Below are 25532 nucleotides of genomic sequence, written 5' to 3'. Positions count from 1 at the left end.
TCCTTCAAGTTTCTGCCATGAGTCATGTGCATTTATAATAAACTTATTAAAATATTCACAAATGAATGCCAGGTCTTTGCGTTTGCAACTTTATAGCGAAGATGGAGCATACAAGACTGCTATGACTTCAGGAAGTCGAAGAAAATATACTACGGATTTAATCAAGTTGAACTTGGTTTGATATAAGTAGTTGCATTTTCAAATGAATTCGATATTGCTGGGAAAAGAGTCGAATTTGTAGGCCTTTCGGTCATGATTTGTTACTTCCCACACAATTAGAAATTTGCCCATGACTTTGGAATCATATTTTGGACTATATCAAAAGGCGAAGGAGAAACAAGGTAACCCAATGATCCTCCCACCTCCAGGAAATCGTAATTGGCCTGCTTTGTTGGATTTGTTGGATTTGTTGGATTCTTGTCCGTTCGCCTTGACCATAACCATATCAACGGTAAATAATTTCGATCGCAGAGCAATGAAGCTGAATCGAAACGAGAAACGAAACCAAATGAGCATTTGCCGGAGGATGGTGATGGGGTTGGGGTTTCAACTGGGATGGCTAAGATCGCTGAGATGGCTGGGATGGCTGGGTTGGCTAACTGGCAATCAAAGTGGAGGAGGCTGAATTGGGGACACAGAAGGAGTCCATGGTGGAGGTATGGGGGAGGAGGAGTTGCTCTTCCTTCGGCTGTTGCTTCACGTCATTTCAAATTCCATGTCAAAAGGTGAAGCCAATTCAACGTTTCTGGCGAACCGGGCAACAAAATCACGACCAGCACACAGCAACAGGAATAACTGGCAACAATGGCAACCTAACCGCATCAACACGAAAATCACATCTGTTGGCGTTTTCGGTGCGGGGTCTCCGATCTTCGGTCTCCGATGATTTCCACTAATTTGTGAGTCGCGCAACTCATTGACCCATGCATGATCTGCTTCCAGTTCCACACACACACACACATACACACATAGAAGAAGAAGACAACCATGTCCATGTCTCAATTCGATATAGAACAGATGCCCAGGTACTCAGATACTCAGATACTCGGATTGCCGGTAATGCCCGAACAAATGGCGCGCGATCTTCTATTCTCATGTCGCTAATACGGCCATTAGACCTAAACGGTTCCAACTTAAATAGCGGAGGAGGAGGTGGAGAAGGTGGAGAAGACCGAGGTACCAAGCAGGAAACCAAGAAGCATTCTTAATGAAGGGAATCAAATAGAAATGAAAGAAAGACGGAAGTTGACTTTTATGTGCAGACACATCGGCCCGGCCAAGATTATAGCCAAGTTAGAACGGGCAGTGAGTGGGGTTCATTTGCGAAATTGAAATGCCACTGCCAACCTTTATGCGGGTGTGGATGTGGATGTGAATGTGGCTGGTGTGGGGTGTGGGGTGTATGGTGTGGATATGGATGTAGGTATGGGAATGTTATATACATAGGTGTATACACTTGGGTTCAAGAACCCCTCTGAGCCATGACTAACCGAATGACTGATAGGCGAGTACCAGGTGCCGACTGTAGCGTGTTGCCGCTCCAAAGTGCCCGATTCTGCACTTGACCGCTGTCCGAGAAGCGGACGCGGTATATGGGGCCACATAATTACATGTCAGCTCCCGCTGACCCGCCCCCATTTCCCACCCATTTCACCAAACAGTGAGAAAAACTATGAAAATACTTCTCTGTACTAATCGTAATTCTAGTTCATCTTGTATATAAACCAATACATAAAATGTCCCGTCTTGACAAAAGATTTCTTTGAATTTAAATTGGACTCTTGTTCCACTTGTAGAATATATGTATGTATATAATTGGTCAACCATTTTTGCTCGGTGCACGCAATTCCCTGGCGAAATGCCGACAGTAGATAGTGTTTGTGTCGCCTACGATGGAGTTGGACATGGTTGTGGATGCGGATGTGGATGTGGATGTGGATGCAGTGTGTGTGCCCATCCATGATGTGTATGTGCTTCTCACGACAGCAGAACTCTGGAGTTGCAGTTGCTGCCGGAGATGGAGATGGAGCTGAATCTGAAGCTGGAACACGCCGCCAGTAGCAGACATTGGAGCCACAGCCTGGATGCCTGGATGCCTGAATGCCGTTGAGGATCAAGGGGAATGAAGGGGGAACCAAGGGAGAATCAGGGGGAAGGGGCGATGCAGGGGCGGCGAACACGAGCTTGATGACTATTATGTGGGCAGAGGTCGGCGGGGTCGGTGCGCCGTGAACTTCTCATGAAAAGCCTAACCATGGGGAATTTAATAGTGCTTAGCACCAGCAGAAGACACCCGAGAACGAGACCAGAACCGCCAACAATAAAGACAGGGTCGGAAGCCCGGAGACTCTGGACTAGAGACCCAAGACCCAAGAACCAAGACCGAGCCACAGATACAGATACAGATACAAATGCCGATTGGTAGCCTTCATTTGGCAGTCAATTACGGTCAGCCGCAGAAGTAGAGGAGTCATGCTGGTAGCACCTGGCAATATGAATATAGTCGAGGCACTCACTGATCAGTCAAAGTCAGAAATATAGTTGGGGAAGTGCACGATGCGCTTTTAACATCTTAAAAGCTTGTTTAGATTCACTCTTAGAATATTTTATTTCAGCGAATCACGTTTGATGTCAACAATTAACAAAGAAAAATTCAGACAAGCGTGCTATTAGTTGAGTATTTTTAATAGTTCATTCTTCATGGTTTAAATTAAAATAATACAAACTACTTATACGGACGGACATACGGACAGGCAGGCGTCTAGATTGACCTCTGGCTTATGATCGTTATCAAGATTGTATTGCTAATGGGAATACAAACATTTAAAAGATAATAAAAGCAAAAAATTCACACCGTTTAATCTAGATTCTTCATTATATATATAATATATATATATATATATATATAATATATATAATCAAACTTCAGAAACCTTTGCTGATATATGCATACCATACCTATAGACTAAGTCACTAATCTGTGCTCTAAGCGATTGCGCAATAGACAAAAACAGAGAGCGAATACTAATGATAATGATGCCCCATGGAGACGCAATTCGTCCGTGGAAAGACTAGACACTTAAACGAGAGATCGATGACACAAGTACAAAAAGCAGAGTATTAGGAGGGGTTGAAGATGCATGTGATAGCCCGAGCTGGCCATGTACCTCTGCTGCACAGATTGGCGCTCCTCCCGTTCCGGATAGACAACCTTGTGCTCTTGCAGATACTGGATAACAGCCATGCGATCAAGGATGGTCATATTCTCCACTTCCGGTCGCTTTGGATCGATGAAGCTGTAGCCCTCGCCGCCGTTCAATAGAAATGAGGTGACTACCACACCGTAATACCTATCCGTATCAACGGCCTCGTAGTGGGGAATCTGGCACTCGGAGCACAGGGCCCGGATTTCCGTGATCCTTTCGCCCTTGGCCAAGCTGTGGTTAAACTTGAGACGAAGACCGGAAACCTGTAAGTAGGCACTGGTCATGTGTTTGCTCCGCATATGGGCAGAGTGCTCCAGCGCCTTCATCAGTTGACTGCCACTAATCCTCGTGTAATACAGCTCTTGACTGAAGGGCAGCACTGTGACCACATCAGCCTCCGTAATGGCGCCCGTTTCGCCGGGCTTAATCGAGGCTCTAATGGCTAGGTGTTTTTACAAAATTAATGGCTATATTATGAAAGCCAGACGTAATCACTTACCGCCCGCATTGATGAGTCCAATGGATGCATCCGTCCAAGATCTTCTATCCGCCATCGTTTGCACTACTCGGGCATACACAAAGCTATCTGCTATGAAGTTGCCGAAATTGCACTCGTCGTAACCGCAGCTCTTTCGATCGCCATTCAGATACACGGAGGTGGTGCCCACCACATGGCGCTCCATGTCATCGATCACCTGGCGGTACAGTTGAAGATAATCTTGAACCTCCCTGCTGGGCTGGAAGCGTTGATCCAATAAAATGGGGCTACCCTTGAAACTAAGCAGATTGCCACCATTGTCGAACTGGGAAATGGAATCTTATTCGTTTTATAAGGTACATTTAAGATTTTATATCCTACTTCTAGGGTAAGGTTTCCCAAATATTTCGTATAAGCATACGCCTGAACAACGGGCACCTTCCTGCCATCGGGCTTCATCACTATTGTGGGATAGGGACCCACCGGAATTTCCTTGCTCGGCGCCTTTCCGGAGTAGAGAAACGTGTGCGACTGACCACCCACGACGATATCGACGTCCGGACATCGCCTGGCTATCTCCTTATCCTTCTCGTAGCCGGAATGTCCCAATGCAATAATGATATCGATGCCTTGATCCTTAAGTTCCTTTGTTTCCTTGCTAGAATAAAACTTTGGAATTATGTATTTATCACATGTAGTGTAAATGCGTTTACTTGATGGCGGGCACCTCCTGCTTGAAGATCACATTACTTGGTTGAGTTCGCTCTTTGGTGTCCGGCCTTATATAGCCCACTATGCCAATCCTACGATAACCCTTGGTGATGACCGCGGATGTCACTAATTTATTGTTCTCGGCCAGTTTTGGTTCTTTTATCAGGTTTATATTGCTGCTGACCACGGGAAAAGTAATGTTATTCAAGAATTCGGCCAAGGCTTCTGTTCCATCGTCAAGTTCGTGAACTCCGAGGGTCTGCAGAGTGATCAATATATATAATAGGTTTTACAAACAATTAGGCAATAAGTACCATGGCATCAGGAGCAAGAAAATTTAGCATTTGGGCCACCATTTTCCCTCGATAAACCGAAAACCACGAAGTACCTTGAAAGGAATCGCCACCGTTTAAGTAGATAACTGGATCAGTTGCATTATTTCTAGCTGCAGCAACCCTGAAATGAATTACTTGACAAAGTTACCATTGGCATTACTCCAAGGTCAGGAAAACTTACACAGCCGCCACTCGTCCAAATCCGCCGAAGCAAAGACCCCTCTCATCCTCGCCAGCTTTGCATCTTTCAGCATTATTAGAAATGGGGTCGTACCAGGAGTGCATATCATTCGTGTGTAAAAGGGTAAACTTGAAGCCACTAATCCCGTCCAGAAAGAATAGGACTAGCGAGAGGATAACCATCCACTGCGGAGAAGGTGCACACATCGTTACTAAAAACTACAAATAAATGAATAAAAGTGATCGAAAAGCACTTGAAAACTGTGATCTGCCATTTGGAAATGCCTACTTTTAGGAGGTGCTATAAGTCTTATACCATTAACATATACAATATTGAATTTGTATATGTTTTCAATATTTCATATTATTTTCAACCACTTTTTCAGTTTTTTTATGGAAAGTAACATTATTTGATTTTTTAGGAAATCCTACCTTACAAAATCTTACATTACTAATTGATTATTGATTTGCTTGTTAATATTGATACAAAGTTTTAAATTCTTCCTAAACTTGTTAAACATAGATATCATCCCGAATTCACAATTTGACTTATTAATTTGTTCAGCGCAAGCGCGCACTCTTTTATTTTTGAATTCAAACTAAAGCGCGCCAAGTCGAAATCGGTCACACTGAAAACGATGTAATCTAAAATGTAACTTTTCATTACAACGTCAGTTTCTGACTTTACTCTACTGTCAAAATTGTTTTGTGAAATTCCAATATGCACAGCTCCCATGTCTTAGAGAAAAATCACAAATAGGAAAAACACATAAACATACGAATTTTATTAGATTTTGTTGTCTATTTAAGTCTGCCTAAAACTATGCAATGCAAAACGCAATGGATAAATTGGCAACCCAACGAATTTTCTTAACCAGACTCTAGAAATTTTAAATTATCGTAAAAACTTAACTGTAATAATCTTTTAAGCTGGTTTTAATCTTTATTTTAAGTAATAATCTTTAACAAAAGGGAAGAGATGAGTAGCAGGACTGCCGAGCCCATAAGCGATGCACTGGATGAATTGATGAAAACAATGCGACCCTCGATCTCGGGAAAGACATAGTCCCGCCTCGCAAGATATTGGGATACCGCCTCCAAATCGTTATTTTGCAGGCGCTGTGGCTGGTGGGCCGAGTGCCTAAATACATGTCCATCGCCACCGTCCAGCAGGAACTCTCCCAGGACGACATTGTAGATGGCAGTATCGTTCAGATTGCTATAGGTGGGCACTCTGCAGGCGGCGCAACGAGCCTGCACGGAAACCACTCGCTGACCCTCGGGTTTGTTGAGATTGAATACCACATGGATGCCGGACACCTGCAGGAAGCCACCATCCGAGTCCTTGCCCCTCAGCACAGCTGCATGCTCCAAAGCTTGACGAATATAGCTACCCGGCATGGGCACCACATAGAGCTTGTTTCTCCACGGCAGAACGGAAAGGAGGTCGTTGTCGGTGATGGCGCCATCCGATCGCTTCTCGATGGAGCTACGAATGCCTAGTGATTTGAAATGTTCATTATTTATGACCAACAAACAGGACATGTGCGTCCAACAAACCTCCTCCCTGCGTTATAGAAATGGCAGCATCTGTCCAGAAATCACCGCCCTGCTCCTCCAGCAGCCGACTAAACACAAAGGCATCGGCTATCAGATTGCCCAGGTTGCACTCCTCAGCCCGACACACCGCCTTGTTACCCTCCAGATGAACCTTGGTGTGCCCAACGACGGACTTCTCCAGCCTGGTGACATTCGGACGGAAGACCTCCAGCAGATCCAGGAGGTCCTGCTCCTGCGCCACTGAAGCATTGAGCAGGATAGGAGAGCCATCCCACTCGATGAGGTTGCCATCGGCATCAAACTGGAGTTACAAGTTGGGTTATATATGATATCATATCTCCTTCAAGTATTTTATACTTTTGTAAGTTACCTGCACATGAAGTTTTCCAAGATATTTGGTATACGCATAGGCCTGCACAACGGGCACTTCCTTGCCACTGTTCTGCTTGACCATCGTGGGATAGGGTCCATCTATGTGCTCCGCATCCGGCTGGGTACCGGTGTAGAGGAACGTGTTTGTATGGCCACCAATGACGATGTCCACCTCCGGACACTTCTTGGCTATCTCCAAATCCTTCAAATAACCCGAGTGGCCAAGAGCGATAATAATTTTAATGCCCTGCGCCTTCAGTTTCTTTGCCTCAATACTTTGAAATAATATTTTCGAAATTAAATTAAGCTGATTTTGATGTTTTCTTCACTCACTTAATAGACTCCACCTCCTCGTTAAACTCCACATCCATGTTGAGTGTAAGTTTCTTGGTATCCGGCGTCAAGTAACCTATGACACCGATCTTAGTGCCATTGGACTCCAGGATGGCGGAGTGAGCCAAGTGCTTGGTGGCCTTCAGTTGGGGAACCTTGCTAAGGTCCAGGTTACAGGCCAGTACAGGAAAGGTGACCTCGTTGAGAAAGGGTATCAGACCCTCTACTCTCTCATCGAATTCATGATTGCCCAAGGACTACAAATAAAGTCAAATTTAGGATATTTTGTATGGCAAGATCTAGGCAAAACACAAACTATCGCATCGGGTTGCAATTTGTTGAGGAAAGCACTGGCGATTTTGTCCTTGAAAATAGTAAACCAAGCGGTTCCAGTGTAGGTATCACCAGCATTGAGGTACAACACGGAAGTACCACCCTCCTGCGCCTCCTTCCGATACTTTCGAACTCTAGAAAAGGTTGGTTACAAGCAGACTACACTACACGAATGGATAACTCACTCGTGGGCCACCCGGGCGAATCCTCCATAGCATTTATTCGTATGTGCATCCTCCGGAGGGCAGGTGCCACTATTAACGCTCGTCTGATCGAATCGGGCATGCATATCATTATTATGTAGGATGATAAACTCGGTGGCCACTTTGGGATGGCTTAAAATTGGATTGGCCGCGGTCCAATGGGCCAGGAGAATCACGGAGATCCCGAAAAGCCAGCGTGACTGCATCTTCTAGCGAATGGGGAATGATAGTGGAGATTTTCATTACTACCCAGCGAATTGCCTATATCAACGAAATTCAAAATATCAACAAAAGCGATATCATTAACTTGGCGAAACTGAGTTGTTCAAAGAATAATTATAATTTATCAAATTGATTGAGCTCCCAGCAGAAGGCTAGCAACTTGCTGTGTAAACAAATAGCTAAATTAATTAAACTTCTAGTTTTTCGCAACAGCAGACCATTTGCAAATAAGTTTCTACAGAAACGTGCATATCTCTTAACAGCCCACAAATGATAAACATATCTTGTTTACTCAGCGCCGGTGGAGCACAAAATGATCTATTCGAAAGTGTCACAACAGAATTAAAGCAGAAACAAGGGCGAAAATAACAATACAATTAACTCATGCGGATTGCCTAATTAATTCGCTTATAAATCACAAAAAATATCACCTGGAGCTTGAGAGCATGGGTCATCAAAAAACAGTGTGCGACACAGAATTTCGCACAGGGAGCAATGTGATTCGATTTCAAGGTGCTTTTTCACCCGTTCTTAGAAATTCTGTATAATATTTCAGGCAGGTTAGCAAAAATTTGAGAAAAGCCAGACATCCAAATAGTGGAAAGAAAAACAAATAAAAATAATCGTTTAATTTATGCACCGCGTAAAAACTAATGGAGTGGAATAGGAACTACCAGTACTAAGGCTAATTTAAATGGATTACTCATTAATAAATCTACGGGTATATAAAAAAACACATATTTCAACAAAAGTTCCGGCTTTGGAGGATTAAGTGTACATATATCGCCATTATTGAAGTGCCATCTCACAGTGGTACTATTTATGGATCGAGTTTTTTCTCTAGTTGCATAGGAAATAATATTAAATTGCACTTTAATCCCACGCTAGCGGATGTCGGAGTCAATACTACAATATCAAGCTTTTAACCCTTCCACGGCCACTGAAATTGTATTTGAACTTGGTCAGAATTGTATCTGCACTTTCGACACGTTTTTGCCAGCTAATGGCCAGTTGTTGTTAGCAGTGCAAAAGTTAATTGTTTTTTGAACTGAATAGAACTTAAATAACGATCAGTTTCCCCATAGTTTCAGCGTTCCAAGTGTGCACAACCTTTGTCGCCAATGTCCACAATCGCACTGACTTCTCCCGATCCCGATTCCGATTTCTGCGGTCGGCTGCTCTGCTGCTCTGCTGCAGCGCAGCTCTTCTTATTATTATACATTATTTTTATTTATACCGAATTTATAAGTAATCCACCATCACGTTCACGGCAGCATGTGTGTTGTGTTGGCAAGAGTATCGTTTTAAATTAACCGGCAAAACAAAACAGCATCAGAATCACAGTCAGTTGCACTCCAGATTCTCTTTGGCCATTCTGCTCTCTTTCACTCTCTTTCTCTGGCGCTCAGGGGTTACGTTTCGTTGCGTTGCGTTACGTATACGCAATGTTATGCATACGAATCGAACTCTTGAGGCGGAGGCCTTCGGTTAATGCGTTATCAATTGGAAAAATTAGCATCAGCAACGAGCACTGAGAGATTTATTTATAAATTGGTACATAAACGATTGTTAAATTAAGTGAACCCGAAGGACTTTCTGTCGCATAAACAGTTGCACTCAAGAAGAATTTATATATTCTGCTGATTTTATATATCTTTTACCATTAGCATTATAAAAGCAGTCTGGCGCTGGAAGGGTGATGAGATGTAAATTCCCTATTTAGTTGGAAGTAGAATTCGTCACTGAAGTGGTAAGTGCACATATTCTTCATCAGAATCACGACAACAATTTGCAAAAATTAGTATGCCGATAATTTTTTAAAATTTCTTCGTCGCAGAGTAATCCATTCCCTCGTAAAGTAACGGGTATCTGATATTCGAAAAACTCCACTAAGTCGTTCGATCATTTTTAGGTAACATTTTGTACATTGTAATGTATTGGTAAAACAAAAAGTTATATTTTTCACAACAATAGCTGTTCAAATAGACAACAGCTATAAATTGCACTAAACAGAATTAGAGGAATACATTATACAAAAAAATCAGTTTTATTCAATTCATCAAAAATCGAATTTCGGCTGTATATATTTACACGTATGTACTGATCTTTCATAGAGTATGCCACTGATAAGAAGACTATCAGTCATGAGCTCTTCATTTGTGTTTTTGATCTCTGGCAGAAATGAAGTCTCCTTTTGTGTGGATTTCTTTGTGTTCATTGGGTTTTTACCAACTTGGATTTTGCACGTTTTTGCATCAACCCTGTGGAAATTCCCTGGGCCCGAAAATTATGAATGGCACCAACGCAAATTATGCAAAGGCTTCGTATATGGCAAGTATTTCTAATTTAACAATGGTATTCTGCGGTGGCACGGTTATTCATAAAGGTTCGTACTTAAAATTTGATATAATTTGATCAAATTTGCTTGATCAGTAAGCATATACTCATTCCAGACTTTGTATTAACGGCTGCTCATTGTATCCATGGAAAGAAAGACACGCTGTGAGTATGAAAAAAAAGCCTCCCGACGAGTTCAAATACATGTTTTTATACCCGTTACTCGTAGAGTAAAAGGGTATACTAGATTCGTTGAAAAGTATGTAACAGGCAGAAGGAAGCGTTTCCGACCATATAAAGTATATATATTCTGGATCAGGATCAATAGCCGAGTCGATTTGGCCATGTCCGTCTGTCCGTCCGTCTGTCTGTCCGTATGAACGTCGAGATCTCAGGAACTACAAAAGCTAGAAAGTTGAGATTAAGCATACAGACTCCAGGGACATAGACGCAGCGCCCACTCTAACGCCCACAAACCGCACAAAACTGCCACGCCCACACTTTTGAAAAATGTTTAAATATTTTTTCATTTCTGTATTGGTCTTGTAAATTTCTATCGATTTGTTAAAAAACTTGTTGCCACGCCCACTCCAACTCCCACAAACCGCCCAAAGCTGCCACGCCCAAACTTTTGAAAAATGTTTTGATATTTTTTCACTTTTCTTTTAAGTCTTGTAAATTTCTATCGACTTGCAAGAAAACTTTTTGCCACGCCCACTCGAACGCCCACAAACCGCCAAAACTGTCAGTGTTGAAGACTTTCCTTCGCACTTTCACTAGCTGAGTAACGGGTATCAGATAGTCGGGGAACTCGACTATAGCGTTCTCTATTGTTTTAAATAAAATACTTGTACTTTCGGCTAAATAAATATATATGTTCATAATAGGCACTTCTTAGTATTATGCGATTTTGTCCATTAAAGGTTCGTGAATCTTGGAGCGTACAACATTAATCACCCGACCGATAAGATTCGAGTTAGATATAGTATGCCCCATCCAGAATTCAACAAGATGAACTACGTTAACGATATAGCGCTGCTAAAGTTGGAGAGGAGTGTACATTTTTCGTGTAACTTAGTGAGAAATTTAGTCGATTTTCCAACGTTTAATTGTATTTATCCGCAGTTTATATCCAAGCAATATGCATTTTAATGGACAACATTATGGCAAATCATGTAAGGCGGTATAACGCGCTTGGCTGGGGAAAAACAGAAAACGCCGCGCATAGCGATATTCTTCAAGCCATTTCGCTGAACCGAACGGATCCAATGGATTGTTATATTCGGATGGGTCTATACCCCGATCCGAAACAGATTTGCGCGAAAAGCTACGGAGATACATGTAGCGGCGATTCTGGCGGTCCGTTGATAACCAAAATTTGGATCACAGGACGGAGTTTCGACACGCAACTCGCCATCATCAGTTATGGAACTACAGAATGCGGTGGAGTGGGTATATATACCGATATCTCGCCGTATTTGGGCTGGATTGCACAAAACATTGAGATCAATCCAGGTGACCGGGTAACAAGGAAAGTCAACGATGTGTTCCTGTATGAGGACTGCACTGGGCATGCAATAAACTCTATTCTTACCGCAAACATTTATGGACATCATTTCAACGCGAAGGGTGTGCTGATCACCGATCGTAAGTACTTTTATATATACCTATCCGAATTTGGTCTTTTGGTGTTGAATATTTCTTTATTTTTATTTAGGCCATGTGCTGACGATTGCAGACATCTCTCGAGAAAGCCCCTATTCCTTGTGAGTGCATTTAAAGTCCTTAAGAACATATTAATTAATACGTTTTCAAAAAAACGATAATGTATTTCCGCAGGGCCATTGAACTGATGGGAAGAGGATTCCGTGCTAACGCGTTTTTTAAGGTGCCCGACAACATTGGTATAGTACTGATTCACCTGAAGAATCGCTTGGTAATCAGAGGTAACTTAGTTGTACATCAATAGTTTTGACATTACAGTGTACTTCCTTGCAGATGCCTTGAAACCGATCTGTTTTCTGGAAACTGCCAAGTTCGATGGTTCTTTGAGTATCACTGGCCTAATGCCACATGGCTCAAGCAATTACGTCACTAATGTGATGAGCCTCAATTGGAAGATGTGTGAGCAACGGTTGGGGAAAAAAATCAAAGCCAATCAGTTTTGTGTGAAAAACATTAACGGACAAAGTGCACCTCAAAACGCTGGAACAACTGGCGACTTATTGGTAAAGGAAGTCTCGAATGCCTTGAGCATGAGGCATATCACTCTATTGGGCTTGGTAGACTTTTCGGTTAATGGCGTATACGTAATAACAAGTGCTTTGGCACATGCAGAATGGATTTCGGGAATAGTAAGCCAGACATGATAGTTCTTCTCAAGTTAATGGTACCTAGATTATAATTGATGCACTTAAAAACTATGAGTATTTTCGGGTATTGTTTTCAATAAAAGCAAGGTCATTTCAGTTCTCACAACATTTATTAGCTATTAAGTTCGGGTTTGTGTGTGAAACAAGTACATATTATATTAATTAAGTTCAAACTTATCACCAACCACACCTTGCCAGTTGAAAACCTTAACTAATTAAGTCGGAAAAATGAAATCGCATATGCGAACGACCAAATGTGGCTAAGTTTGTTGATGGATTAGGACTCCGAAACGAGAAGCTGAAAGTTCCACTAGATGAATCTAGTTAGCAGGGAGGAGAGCAGCAGCAACGAGATGGAGGCCACAATACCAGACGCCGATCCGGTGTCAACCTTCTCGTGGATCGCAATTCGCTCCTCGATCTCGGGATACACGAAATGGCGCTGCTTCAGGTACTCCATGGTGGCATTCAGATCGTTTCGCTGCATGCTCTCGGAGTAGGGATTCGACTCCTCGGTCAGGGTGTATCCATCGCCGCCTTCGAGCAGGAACTGCGGCACAATCACCTGGTACAGGGCCGTCTCATTGATGCTCTTGTACGTGGGCACGGAGCAACTGGCGCATAGGGCTTCGGCGGAAACCACCCTCTTGCCCTGCTCGTTGTTGTAGTCGTACACCGCACGCACTCCGGACATCTGCAGGAATCCACCATTGGAGTCCTTCAGCCGCACAGCGGCCGAGTGCTCCAGGGCAGCCAGTAGGGTGCTTCCGAGGATCCTGGTTACGTACAGATTATTCTCGAAAGGAAGCACGGCCAGGAGGGTGGCCCCATTGATGACACCATCTGCCTTCTTATCGATGGAGGAACGGATTCCTAAATAGACGCGAATTCAGGTAATTTCGAAATCACTAATGACACCAAGCAAACGCACCTCCTCCCTGCATAAAGGCAATCGAAGTATCCGTCCAGAATTCACCGCCCTTGTTCTCCATTACGCGACTGTAGATCATGGCATCCGTCACCAGGTTTCCAAGGTTGCACTCCCTAATCCGGCAGATGTTGCCGCCCTCGAGAAACACCTTAGTGTAGCCCAGGATCATGTTCTCCAGCTCCTCCAACTTGGGACGGTATTCGTCCAGCAAATCGAGGAGATCCTGCTCCTGAGCTATGGAGGCATTCAGCAAAATGGGAGCACCGTCAAACTCGATCAGATTGCCCTCGGCATCGAACTAGAAATATGGAAATTACAAGAATTCATTTGAAATGAAAATTTGAATGAAAATTGATATAAAAATTGAATATGTAGAGCTTACCTGAACATGAATCTTTCCGAGGTACTTGGTATACGCATATGCCTGCACCACCGGAACTTTCTTGCCGCTGGCCTGCACCACTGTGGTGGGATAGGGGCCTCGAACCGCCTCCGGATCCGAGTCAGTGGGATCGGCCACAGGCTGACTGGCATCCAAGAAGGTGTGCGAGTGACCACCAATGACTATGTCCACCTCCGGGCAGTTCTTGGCTATCTCCTGATCCTTTTGGTAACCAGAGTGACCCAGGGCGATGATGATATTGATGCCCTGAGCCTTCAGCTTTTCGGCCTCCGCACTGGGAAATGCATTGAAATGAACCTTCTCGTTCTTCAGCGGATTCTAGTTATACCCACTTGATGGACACGATCTCCTCCTCGTACTCCACTTTATTCCGGAAGGCAAGCACCTTGGTATCGGGCGTAAGGTAACCGATCACGCCAACCTTTACCCCATTCTTCTCGAGGATCGTGGAGTTGGCCAGCTGCTTGGTAGCCGCCAATTCGGGTACATCGGTGAGGTTCAGATTACAGGCCAGAACGGGAAATTCCACGGCGTTGAGGAAGGGCACCAAACCCTCAACATTCTGGTCGAACTCATGGTTGCCCAGGGACTATTCAAATGTTATATATTAATAAAATGTAGTAAGATTATGCGGTTATGATAATCAATAGTTACAATAGCATCTGGTGATAGCTTGTTGAGGAAAGCACTGGTGATATTGTCCTTGAAGACGGTGAACCAAGCAGTTCCGGTGTAGGTGTCTCCGGCATTGAGATAAAACACCGGTTTTCCACCCTCCTCCGCCTCCTTGCGATACTTTCGCACCCTAGTTTAAGTTTAGGAGCTTAATTTGTGAGACAAACCTGGGAAAATCTGGGCGCACTTACTCGTAGGCCACCCTGGCGAATCCTCCGTAGCACTGATCCGTGTTGGCTTCCTCCTTGGAGCAGGTGCCACTGGTCACACTCGTCTGCTCGAATCGAGCGTGCATGTCATTGTTGTGCAGAATGATAAACTCGGCTGCCACTTCCGCCCGGGGAGCAATGGGATTCGACTGCGCCGGATGAATCAGTAGTAGGGCCAGTAGGCAGCATAAACCGACAAGGAGACTCCGGGCAGGTAACATTTTGGTGCTGGAACAATGAACACTATCGCTGATAAGTTATCATAGGCGAGGGGATGTAATGTGGGCGGATAAACATTGGTGAAATCTTAATAAACACTGATTGCTGCATGGAAACTGTTTTATTATTATCCTTCTTTTTTTTAATACGAATAACCTTAGCAATTATAAACTGTACACTCTGTACAACCACTTAATAAAGCGTTTTATAAGTGGTAGTCGGATTCTTATCTATGGGCTTTTACACGAGTAATGGGTACACTTCAACCGTTGTAAACCAGATTTTCTACTCAGGCTGTTGAAGGTCCTTTGCGACCTTATCATCCACCGCTGAGAGTCAAATATTTATCAATCACGAGCGTGCAGAAATCGCAATTTATAGTTTATTGGGTGCTTTAAATCTAATCGCCGCTTATCACACTGCGTGTGCAAAAACACACAAGTCCCCAGTCCATTCAGCCCGTCGATTAATTTCCATCCCCCGACTTTGGCCATCGCGGTCCACTTCATTTGGCTAACTGGTTTTCAATTGAAGTCGGAAACGCGCTCGAAATTCGGCTTGCTCATGGCATTGGCCCAAAAGCTAACACGGCTTAAAAGCCCCGTTCGCCAGCGCCAAAAAAAACTCTAATACTTCCGAAAGGTTGAAACAGCAAAACAGCGAATTACCAAAACCAACGATCGCTACTCACATGCACTCGTCGCACGGTCCGCGGGCTAACTGACCCACCAAATTGGCTGAGAGTGCGAGAACCTTTATAGCCGAAAACATAAAGCCGAATACCATAAACAGTAAACCGAAATTTACTGACTCGCGGAGCGGACTGATTACGATAAGGCCTCGTATTGCGGCTCAGAGCGGGTTAAATTGGCTGAGAACGCCACTGCGAACGTTGTGCGATGCTCTTTGGGGCATCGCGCCCCATTGTATTTCCCATTTTTGAGGAGCCATCAGAAGCAGGCTTATCGCGCGATAATCGACGGTTATAGATCAGATAATGGTGAATTGGCTATATCTGTATATCTGTAGCTGACTCATAGCGCAACAGTTGTCCAAATACAAGGCGGCATTCCCACGCCAAAATGTGGATTGTACTAAAAAATATATACAGTGCACTCTCGTTGCGGAGTGTATCTCTATCTTTAAGCAGCAGCTATTTGAAGGTGATCTGAACACAAGAATCTATAAATTCATTCAAAGATCATACAAATTCTACACTTGTCGTATCATAATCGAAATGAATGTATTCCATGACTTGATAGTTGTAATCATTGCATTTTTGTTACATTGACTTATTATTCAGACAAAACATATTTATTTAGGGTGTTTACTGCACATATTTAGTGAGGCACCAACAGTCGCCGCGCCGAAAATTCCACACAAGTGTCTTCTGCGAACTTGAGGCAAATTCCATTGATAACAATGAGGCCTGCTTGTTCCAAAGACTTATAGCAATCAAAACAGAAGGGATAGATAATATTGGAAAGATGCAATTGGCGATTTGGGTAAGTTACTTAATGAGTTCACTGCGCACTTGAAGCCACATGATGTGATCACAACTGCCGGGTTTGGGCCACAGTACACCCCCAATTAGCCGCTGCCACTTGTCGCGTGCTTTTCAAACTGTTCAATCATATATAATGGCACTATATACACACAACAGCTGCGACTGCGGCTGTGGATAATGTATTTGCTGCCTGTAGTCGGGCAAATACTTCAAACGAAAGGTACAACTTTCCTGCTCGCGTTGTCGCCTAAATATATCCGCAATATACAAGATACAAGATACAACGGCAATTGAGTTGGTTCGAAAATAAATAGAAGATGCTTCGACCAAGTTGAGCTGAAATAAGGGGCAAGCCAGCACGCAATATTACACAATGTCAAGTGTGCGATAATAATGAGATAAAAATAATATATGATTCAATTACGATATGCCAATAACAACATTGCTTATCAAGTAAATAATGTACACACACTATTGCTAATGCAAATATCCAATCAGACATATCAAAAGTTCACAGACGTCAGGGGCGTGATTGCTTAAATGCCTTCCGAAATTCATTAACAACAATTCGCTGAGATAGTGTCAAATTCACAGCCACAAATCAGTCGAATAATGCCCAATTTCCTTGACCATAAATACAAATTTATTGCTATTAATAAGATAGTTTTTTTTTTGGGACTGGGTATTGTCTATTTTTTGCGTCATCTTACATTTGTGGCGTGCCCACAACCGTGCAAGCCAAAAACAAACTAAATCCTTTCGTTTTAAATTATTGCCTTGATTACGCAAGTCGCAGACATAAACCATAAAGCGAATTATGTTCATTCAAAATTTTGAAAGCATTATCGATTAGCATTTAGAGCACTCACCTTTACTTCGTTTACAATCTGTAATAAAGGCGATAAGAATTGCTTCTCCATGCCAACAGAGGGGTATACTTGATTTCATTCATACTAACTCATACCTCTCATTCCCCATACTTATTTCCATGGCAACGAAATTCGGAAATTTGGAAATTTGGAAATTGGGAAATTTCTCGCAGTGCTTTTAGGTGTGCACTTATCATTGCAGGGGCAGGTCAAACTAACTCGCAGGGGAAGTGCCGATCGAAAAGATGAATGTGAAGCGTGCCAGCTGCAAATGCTTATCATAGTCGGGCATACCGCACTCGGGAATCCCCTACACACACATTGAACAAAGTGTGCTAGAAATCCTTGAAAAAAAGCGTTTTTTAATACTTTCCCAGTATGTTATTCAAATGACTATCAATTTCTGTTAAACTTAAAGAAAGTAAATATACAAACATGTATATGCAATATGTACTATGTAATCAATGTTCGCAGTCAACAACATTTAATTAGTTAATTGAGAGAATTATTAACGATACAGGGAAATACATAATACATATGTATACATATCACCTAAATAGCTTAACTCTCTAAACTGAATCGCTAATTTTTTAAATGCGTCAGCAGTGCACGTTTCGCCAAGAAAAGCAATTTAAGCAATTATATCGGTCGATGTTCTCTAAAACCAGATCGAAATGCATTTTAAATTTACTGACTTTAGAATACAGATTTGTTTATTTGTAGCAATTAAATTCACATAAACATTCGTCATTAAAGGTGATTTGGGAATTTGTATAAATTCTAATAAAATTATAAGGAAAATGCTTGCAAGATGTAAATAGTAACTAGTTTCTTATACACTCATAATTGGATTACCAGATAATGATATTTAGGCTATACAATGATTTAAAAAAAAAATCATAGAAGCTCTATACAGAAATATGAATTAGTTGTAAATGCTTTTTTCACAGACACCCTACAAGGGGGTGGACATAAAAAGGTAACTGGGCAATCGGTAATGCCGTACCGAAGGGAAACAGACACGGGACAACAACAATTGCAAGGGCGGAAAGGACGAGCAGGGGCAGGGGCAGGGGCAGGGGTTATGGGGTGCAGGACGGATGCACGGAGGAAGGGAGGATATTCGGAGAGCGGCTGCTGCAGCCGCAGAGAGAGATAGAGAGAGTGGGAAAGAGATAGAGAGAGGGAGAGCGCCAGCTGAGGGTTGCAATATCCTGCTGCTGCCGTTGAGCCTGTGGCCTGTAGCCAGTATCCTGTTGCCCTCCCGCTTCAGCTGCCGCAACTCAAACAGCTGCAACAATTTTTTTTTTTTTTTTTGGTTGCCGATGGATTGTTGTTTTTAATTTCCTTGGCGCGGCACATCCCCTAATGCCGCTATCTCTGGTCCCTGCCACATTTTGGGGTTGGAGTTGCCAGTTGGTCGCCGGGGTGCAGTTGGTCGCAGCTCAGTCGTGGCGATCGCCAGGTGAACGAAGGTTGTGTCGCGCAGGAGCGAGTTGGAATACCCAAGCAGATTGCAGTTAAAATTTAGGAGATCATCCACTAACCATGTCGGGCAAACTGATCATGAAGCGCAAGCGAGCCAGTCAGGAGGAACAGCAGCATCAGCAGCAGGCACAGGAGCAGCGTGTCCAGCCGCAGGAGCAGCCACAGGAGCAGCAACCGAATGATGCAGTTCCGGAGAAGCGCCATCGTCCTCTTACACCACCAGCAGAAGAGCCATCCCCGCCAGATGCCCCCAATCGAATCCTCTTGGAAGCGCTGCAAAAGATAATGGAGCTGCAGGCGGAACTGGATGCCTTTGAGCAGGATCTAGACGATCGGGATGGCTATGCGGCTGACGGAGCTGGAGCTGAAGCTGAAGCTGAGGACGCCGAGGAAAGTGAAGAGGATGCCGAGGTGGCTGCCCAGTTTGCGCCACCGACGCCAGCCGAAAGGACACAGGCGGAGGCACTGGGCTTCGCCATGTGCGCCAGGGAAACACTGCTGTTCCTCCAGAGTGAGGGAGTACCCACGGAGTCGCCGCTCTATCAGACTCTCCTCGGGAAATTGGTTGGTCAAAGCGATGGACTGCTGCACGCCTAAGGGCAAATTGGAGGGCAGGATCTCCTCCTCATTCTAGTCACTTTGCTGCGATCTCATTGCAAGTAAAACGAGAGAGAAATCAAGGGTTGCGAACTTTCTGGGGGTGAAAATTATGCAACACAGGGATCTGGGTATTCCTAAGCTATGTACTCTAGTCAATTATTGTAAAGCAATATAAAACACATAAGCAACAACGAAATAAATAATATATGGAAACTAAAACATAATGAATGGAGTTTTACTCAAGATTGGTTCAATTGCAGCTGGAAATAAAAACACTGTGCTACTTCGATTTTCGATACATTTTAAATATATTTATTTATTCATTTAGTTATTACTTGTGTTATTTAATTTTACATATAATAATTAATGAGAATAACTCAATCGCCATATATTAGTTCTTTGAATTCATTTTGTAGGTATGTATATCATATAAGTGTATATATTCTTATTGTTGTTAGGGCGGGGTGTTTTTGTTGTTCGGTTATTTCATTAACTTGGTATCATAAATTATCTGGGGCTTGGAATCGCCCTAAAGTAGCATTTGTTATAATTTCATATTAGTTATCTGTATAATTTGTAACAACGATAATTATTTGTAATAAATGGTTGTAATTCCTTTGTATTATCTGTATTACTGATATTTGTTTAAAACTAGATTTTAATTGTTTTCAACAATTCAACGTTTCACATGGTTGTAAGTAAATGTTTCTTAAGGTTTTTGGACAAGATATCGTTTTATTCTTATTCAAGTATATGTTTGTTTCATTGCGTTAGCAACGTTCAACTTTATTCGCTCGATACTCAAATTAGGTTACATATAAAAAATGATATAATATCTATGAATTGGCATTTCAATTGGTAATTTCAGACCTGGAAGGTATCCGTCCACTCAGATCCCGATACCCTTCCTACAAACATTTGGCACACTCTCTTGGTTCTACTTAAGCTCTACAGAGAAATGTCATTAATCTAGGAACTAACTAAAGTAAGAAAACAGAAAACGTTATTTTGAGCTTGGCAACGGATCAAATTGTCGATTTCGAGATATATTAATTTACTTTTGTTAGTTCAGTGTATAATTAATGTGGACATCTGGACAAAGCAGACAACTCATTGTTGAACAATTGTGGAAACGAAAAATTAGGTAAAATACTTCGCTTTGTCCGGCGTCATGGGTTAAATGGATTAAGTACATTGAATTACATTGTTATTACTTTAATTTAGTTTTGAGTTACATTGTTGGTTTAGTTAGAACTTTATATTCGTTATATTCGTGTATAAGTAAATGGAGTATTTGTTATTCTTATGTTCTTATGTTTGCGTTTAATTATTCTTTTTACTCTGTTATTGTTTTCGTATCTGGTGTTTTAATAAAGTAATCATTTGCAGCAGTATCCACTTATGGACATTGATTCACAATAAACTTGTATATATTTTGTAATTTGTTAGTTATTTGTAGATCTTTAGTATTCGATATATTAATTCTGAATGCTCGAGTATTAGATAATTTTTGTTAGGGTTAATCCGTTACTTTTCGTGTCAACATGGGGTTAGTCGATCTCTGTTAATTATGTAAATATTAGAATTTGTAAGTGTATATATATATATATATATATATATATGTATATATATTCTTTATCTGTATCGTTAGTTTCGCTAAATATATGCATATATAAATAAAATTATGGTTTAAATGTGCCCTCTGTATTTATTATTATTATATTCTATTAAGTTAATTAATCTCATAGATTTTGTCTCTACCGACCGTCAGTCGGCTCCTTCTTTCCCTATACATAGCTTTGTCTTGCTGTATCAACTGGATTCGATCTGTAACTGTACGCCAGACTATCCCAGCTCAACTTTGAGCTGAGCCGTGTGCTTAACTACTGATTACTCCCGACCGATTACAGCTCCCACTAATCATTCAGGCTCTTTTAGTATCTTTAAGATGGTTTGTAAATAGAGATAAAAAACTGGACACAGTTTCGTCTGTGCTTTATAGCCAACGCGAAAGTAAGATTTTCGATTTGTTGATTCCAGCCTCATCATCATTAAATGTTAATCCTTGCACGCAAAAATATATGTATAAATATATTTGTTATGTATATGTTTTGTATGTGGTATATATCGTAAAGTTCATTTTGTCCATTTTGTAAATACTCCTCCTCCTACGCCTTCCTCTAATCTTATGAACTCAAGTGTACAAAGTTTCTGTGATGTTGATGTGATTTTCGATTTGCTTGTTCTGGTTGTAGTTCTTGTATCTGTTGGGTTCAGAAAAACTGCACGGGCAAGAACGGAAATGTGCCAATATGTAGCGAAGGATTAGCAGGTCTGTAAGAGAATGTTAATTTGAATTTAGAGAGATGTTCTTGTCTTTGGTTTGCGGTGTATGATCGAGAGGGTTTTTGTTGCGTTTCTGGATCAATGCAAATCAATACAGGAACTTGGTTTTATAAGCGGAGAGGTATATGTAAAAAGCAAGCAAGCGAATTCACATAAAGCCCGAGTATTCATTTGCATTGCCCAAAGACATTGATTTAGTGTGGGTTGTGTGCAAGGACGAAGGAGATCTCTTCTGCGTTCGTTGATATCGCATTTTAATACCTTACTAAGAGCATATTGGGCACTGAAGCGGTTGTGGTGGTGTTGTTGCTGTGGTTTTTACTGCCTAATGTGTGATTGTTGATATTGTTGCTGTTGGCACTCTTTTGGCCATCCATTGGACCGAGTCGATAGGAGGATATAAATGAAACGTCGTTGGAATTTTTGTCACCGACTGGGTGAAAGTTGCTATTGCAATTATTGTGGCTACTGGTGTTAATGATATTGCTGCTGTTGTTGTGGCCTGATAGCTGCGGTGGGAGATTTGGTTGCGACTGTTGAAGTTGTTGCTGATTTAGCTGGGAGATAATTGGGATTATTTTTATGTATCAGCCTGTTTATCAGTTGGTACTCACCTTGGAACTGCCGTTGGAATTGTAGTAGTAGTTGGGATTTATGTTCTTGCCATTTTGGCACTCACTTGCTCCGTGATTTGGCAAAAAATTGTTGCTGCTATTGGGTTGGGATTTCATGGTCAAATTCTGGGGGGTTGCCGCTGGGTTTGTAGCTCGACCTCCGCTGGCACTGCTAGGGTCCACCAAATTTCACCTGTTAACATGGCTGCGATTGTGATTGGAACTAAGACCAGAGCCGCCGATGGCATTTGATTGAGAAGCGCTGCCAGAGCCCAGACCTACACCTCCGCCGCCGCCAGCTGGAAAGATGACTCAAAGTTTAACTTACTGTCTGCTAAGGTAAACGCTCCGTATCTTACCAGAATATCCGGGCGAGTGCTGATAGTAATCTCGTCTACCATAATCCGGCTCGTAGTCGGAGCTTTCGTAGTGCCCACCCCGGCCTCCGCCACCGCTGATGCCGCCCACCCCGCCTAGAATATTAGCTGGCGGTCCATGGGGTCCATGGCCATGAGTGCCATACGAGTAGCTATCGTACGACTGGTGAGGATCATAACCAAGGCCGTCGTCATAGCCCCGACTGCAAAATTTGATTAGTAAGTAAGAATCCTTGATAAAATCTATATTTATAAAACATACCCATAGGTTTCGTCCATGGCCGTCCTGGCTTTCTCCAATATGGACATCACTTTCTGCTTTGGAGCCAGCACATTTTTGCTAAAAGATGACTGCTGTGAGCCTCTGAAATAGGTCAACGAAAGATACAAATAAGTAAGGCAGATTTTTAACGTTATCTCTAGAAAAAAATTGTTTACCTATAACTGTGATGTGGGGTGTTCTTAACACCTCCAATCGGGTTAATTGAGCCGCCACCCATGGCATTGTTACCTCCCTGCATGTGAGACGTCTTCTTATAGCCACTCTTGGCATTATCGTTGTCATTTAGGCTAGTGCTGTCCATCAACTCCCGCAGCTGCTCCTGCCGGATGATGTCGTTACTGTCAGGAATCAAATACTTTCGCAACTCGGCCATGGCGTAGGCAATTCTGGCGTAGGCTTCGGCGGGCGGCGCTATTGTCGATATCTCCACGTGCAGGTCGCTGTTGAGGTGAGCGTACTTGGGATCCTTGGAGCTGCGGAGTTCCTCTTCTTTGACACGATCGCGCATGGAGTTACGTCCCAGGACGGTCATCTTGCAAAGGGTCTCCTCCTGAAGGCGGCGAAGGGAGTTACCCTTGGGTCCCAGCAATTTACCCACGAAGTTGAACTGAATAATAGATGTAAACCGGTTATAAAATGAGACAGTCATAAAACTTGGACTCAATTTGAATTCGTTGTAACTACTAGACAAGCTTATGAGTGTGAAATTCACCTTGGGATGTTCTCTAATGGGAACCAAAACACGTTGTGAGATTCGCAGCGGCTTCTCTCTATAGATATCGGCATATTTTTGCTCTCTGGAAGGGATCCTTCCTGTTGTCTGAACTTTTTCAATCTCTAAAATAAGACAAGATTCATTAGATCATGTTAGAAGTCATAACGATGACTTTGCTTACCGCCTTCCAGCAGTTTCTCGGCAATGGGAAACTTTCTGTCCATGCGATTTCGTTCTGCCATACAATCGCGTATGTACTCATTGGCCTTCTCGTTTATCTGGACATTGCCGCCAGGATCTCCGCCATGATGACCATGATCGTGAGCGGAAGCGTCGCCATTGTGGGCGCCACCTGGTGCTCCTATGGAGCCCCCAGGCTTGCGAGGCTTGCCGCCAAAGTCGTTGTCATCGTCGTTAAAGGCGGAAAAGTCACCGTTGCCGTCGTACTTCTCGGTCATGATTTTCTCGCCCGTTTCCCCGGAGCTGCGGTCTATAGGAAACTAATGATATGGTGATTTTGTAAGTATATCTTTAAGGATATACAGTGTAACTAAAGGATTGGCCGGGACTCAAGCATATAAGTCATTAGCTTTACCATAAAGCTTATTTAAGGATTTCTATAGTTAGCTTTATTTAGAGATTACTTCTTAAGATCACTAAAAAGAAACCTTGGCTTTCTAAACTAAATTTTAATACTTTTTTTAAGCTATCCCAGTTTCCAGGGGATGAGTTTTCAAGGATGTTTAATTTCAAATTTTATTGTTACTGGCGAAAATGTAATTATTTATCGGAATCAATTAGGCGGCTAACCACTAACAACGCTTTTACCAACACACTCCAGCGCCACACTCATACACGTACAGACCCACGCACACACACACACATACACACGGTCACAAGCATTGGGCAAAAACAACCACCGTGCAAAATTGAGCGAATGGGAAAATCAAATTGTTGCCGTAGTTCCGCACACAAAAGCTTTGGGTAAGCCAAACCGGTAAACACGATATTATCCTTTCAGCTTCAGGATTAACAAAAATAGCGCGATTTTGGGCAGTTTTCACTGCGACTGCTGGGTGCCCAACTGGTGCACCCGCACCCGTCCCGCGGCCCATGCTGCACTTTCACTTTTTAGTGGGACGCAGTTTTTCACCTATTTTTTTTCTGTATTTGCAAATTGCATCGAGCGCTCTCTGTTGCTTCCGATGCTTATCTGCAACTGCATTTTCCATTGCTATCTCAACCCACAAACACATTCCAAGCCTAGCGTTTGCTTAAAAAGTTAATTACCACTGTTAAATGGCCCTTTCGATTATTGCTCTTAATTTAAAAGGTTGCGAAAAAACTGCAATTGAATTCGCGAAAAAAAACAATTCTACAAGTGTGGCCGCGCGTCGAAAGCTCAGAAAAGTGCATTACGCGAAAATACCATTGTCTTTGGCGGGTAGTACAGTAAGCACTGGGAAAGCGCATCCATTTAATTTCACCCCTCATTTGACTTAATTATGTGGAATATGAAAGTATAGTTTTTCGTAATTATTTTAATAGTTTATATTGTTTAAAAGTGGTTTCATAAGATATATTTATATAAGGCAAAAAAATTAAACTTAGAAAAATATTCATGATTGCATATTCATGATATAACAAAAATGTT

General features: G+C 42.5%; 6 protein-coding genes across 8 annotated transcripts; 2 read left to right on the top strand and 4 right to left on the bottom strand.

The window, feature by feature from the left end:
* Window positions 1-2667: 2667 nt before the first annotated feature.
* On the bottom strand, window positions 2668-5171 carry LOC120445393 (protein 5NUC). Of its 3 annotated transcripts, none has more exons than XM_039625800.1 (6): window positions 4912-5171; window positions 4710-4851; window positions 4398-4654; window positions 4066-4342; window positions 3706-4009; window positions 2668-3648 (listed from the first exon to the last, which is right to left on the bottom strand). In XM_039625800.1, the coding sequence occupies exons 1-6, from the start codon at window positions 5115-5117 to the stop codon at window positions 3080-3082; spliced, it is 1755 nt and encodes a 584-aa protein (XP_039481734.1). In that variant the 5' UTR covers window positions 5118-5171; the 3' UTR covers window positions 2668-3079. The 3 variants fall into 3 exon arrangements, with proteins under 3 accessions (XP_039481734.1, XP_039481735.1, XP_039481736.1); XM_039625801.1 differs by having other exon boundaries at window positions 4710-4840; window positions 4912-4985; XM_039625802.1 differs by having other exon boundaries at window positions 4710-4864; window positions 4912-4975.
* Window positions 5172-5823: 652 nt separating this feature from the next.
* Window positions 5824-9062, bottom strand: LOC120446375 (protein 5NUC). Its single transcript, XM_039627306.2, has 7 exons — window positions 9044-9062; window positions 7694-7920; window positions 7492-7642; window positions 7176-7432; window positions 6841-7117; window positions 6471-6771; window positions 5824-6409 (listed from the first exon to the last, which is right to left on the bottom strand). The coding sequence occupies exons 2-7, from the start codon at window positions 7915-7917 to the stop codon at window positions 5859-5861; spliced, it is 1761 nt and encodes a 586-aa protein (XP_039483240.1). The 5' UTR covers window positions 7918-7920; window positions 9044-9062; the 3' UTR covers window positions 5824-5858.
* A 1052-nt stretch (window positions 9063-10114) lies between these two features.
* Window positions 10115-12740, top strand: LOC120446175 (CLIP domain-containing serine protease 14D). Its single transcript, XM_039627012.1, has 7 exons — window positions 10115-10319; window positions 10387-10435; window positions 11194-11339; window positions 11396-11917; window positions 11988-12036; window positions 12110-12216; window positions 12269-12740. Exons 1-7 carry the CDS (start codon window positions 10115-10117, stop codon window positions 12637-12639), a joined length of 1449 nt encoding a protein of 482 aa, XP_039482946.1. The 3' UTR covers window positions 12640-12740.
* LOC120446174 (protein 5NUC) lies at window positions 12734-15910 on the bottom strand. Its single transcript, XM_039627009.1, has 7 exons — window positions 15771-15910; window positions 14843-15088; window positions 14631-14781; window positions 14309-14565; window positions 13956-14250; window positions 13574-13871; window positions 12734-13515 (listed from the first exon to the last, which is right to left on the bottom strand). Exons 1-7 carry the CDS (start codon window positions 15863-15865, stop codon window positions 12953-12955), a joined length of 1905 nt encoding a protein of 634 aa, XP_039482943.1. The 5' UTR covers window positions 15866-15910; the 3' UTR covers window positions 12734-12952.
* Window positions 15911-18793: 2883 nt separating this feature from the next.
* Window positions 18794-19540, top strand: LOC120446253 (mediator of RNA polymerase II transcription subunit 15). The gene has a single exon (XM_039627125.1). The coding sequence runs from the start codon at window positions 19004-19006 to the stop codon at window positions 19538-19540; it is 537 nt and encodes a 178-aa protein (XP_039483059.1). The 5' UTR covers window positions 18794-19003.
* Window positions 19541-21231: 1691 nt separating this feature from the next.
* Window positions 21232-25272, bottom strand: LOC120446762 (uncharacterized protein DDB_G0283357). The gene is given in 9 exon segments (XM_039627899.1): window positions 21232-21877; window positions 22151-22446; window positions 22504-22802; window positions 22863-23083; window positions 23143-23244; window positions 23319-23770; window positions 23876-24000; window positions 24060-24368; window positions 25169-25272. Coding segments are annotated over 8 exon segments (1833 nt in total). The 5' UTR covers window positions 24337-24368; window positions 25169-25272; the 3' UTR covers window positions 21232-21816.
* Window positions 25273-25532: the final 260 nt, after the last annotated feature.

This window comes from Drosophila santomea, chromosome 2R (assembly GCF_016746245.2).
Source record: "Drosophila santomea strain STO CAGO 1482 chromosome 2R, Prin_Dsan_1.1, whole genome shotgun sequence".
Lineage (NCBI taxonomy): Eukaryota > Metazoa > Arthropoda > Insecta > Diptera > Drosophilidae > Drosophila > Drosophila santomea.
Note: the sequence above shows the minus strand (reverse complement) of the source record. Positions and strands in the feature narration are given on the sequence as shown.

Bases quoted from the DNA above. Each gene is read 5' to 3' on its own strand.
- LOC120446375 (XM_039627306.2), bottom strand. From the start codon at position 7,917: ATGCAGTCACGCTGGCTTTTCGGGATCTCCGTGATTCTCCTGGCCCAT. The intron at 7,118-7,175 runs GTGAGTGAAGAA...ATTATTTCAAAG, and splicing joins GAGGAGGTGGAGTCTATTAA to TATTGAGGCAAAGAAACTGA. The intron at 6,772-6,840 runs GTAACTTACAAA...TTGTAACTCCAG, and splicing joins TTGGAAAACTTCATGTGCAG to TTTGATGCCGATGGCAACCT.
- LOC120446174 (XM_039627009.1), bottom strand. From the start codon at position 15,865: ATGGTATTCGGCTTTATGTTTTCGGCTATAAAGGTTCTCGCACTCTCA. The intron at 14,566-14,630 runs GTAACTATTGAT...ACATTTGAATAG, and splicing joins AGCTATCACCAGATGCTATT to TCCCTGGGCAACCATGAGTT. The intron at 13,516-13,573 runs GTGCGTTTGCTT...GCGTCTATTTAG, and splicing joins TGCCTTTATGCAGGGAGGAG to GAATCCGTTCCTCCATCGAT.
- LOC120446175 (XM_039627012.1), top strand. From the start codon at position 10,115: ATGAAGTCTCCTTTTGTGTGGATTTCTTTGTGTTCATTGGGTTTTTAC. The intron at 10,320-10,386 runs GTTCGTACTTAA...TACTCATTCCAG, and splicing joins TGGCACGGTTATTCATAAAG to ACTTTGTATTAACGGCTGCT. The intron at 11,340-11,395 runs GTAACTTAGTGA...ATTTATCCGCAG, and splicing joins GAGGAGTGTACATTTTTCGT to TTTATATCCAAGCAATATGC.
- LOC120445393 (XM_039625800.1), bottom strand. From the start codon at position 5,117: ATGTGTGCACCTTCTCCGCAGTGGATGGTTATCCTCTCGCTAGTCCTA. The intron at 4,343-4,397 runs GTAAACGCATTT...GTTTTATTCTAG, and splicing joins CAGGAGGTGCCCGCCATCAA to CAAGGAAACAAAGGAACTTA. The intron at 4,010-4,065 runs GTAGGATATAAA...TCCATTTCCCAG, and splicing joins TGGGAAACCTTACCCTAGAA to TTCGACAATGGTGGCAATCT.
- LOC120446253 (XM_039627125.1), top strand. From the start codon at position 19,004: ATGTCGGGCAAACTGATCATGAAGCGCAAGCGAGCCAGTCAGGAGGAA.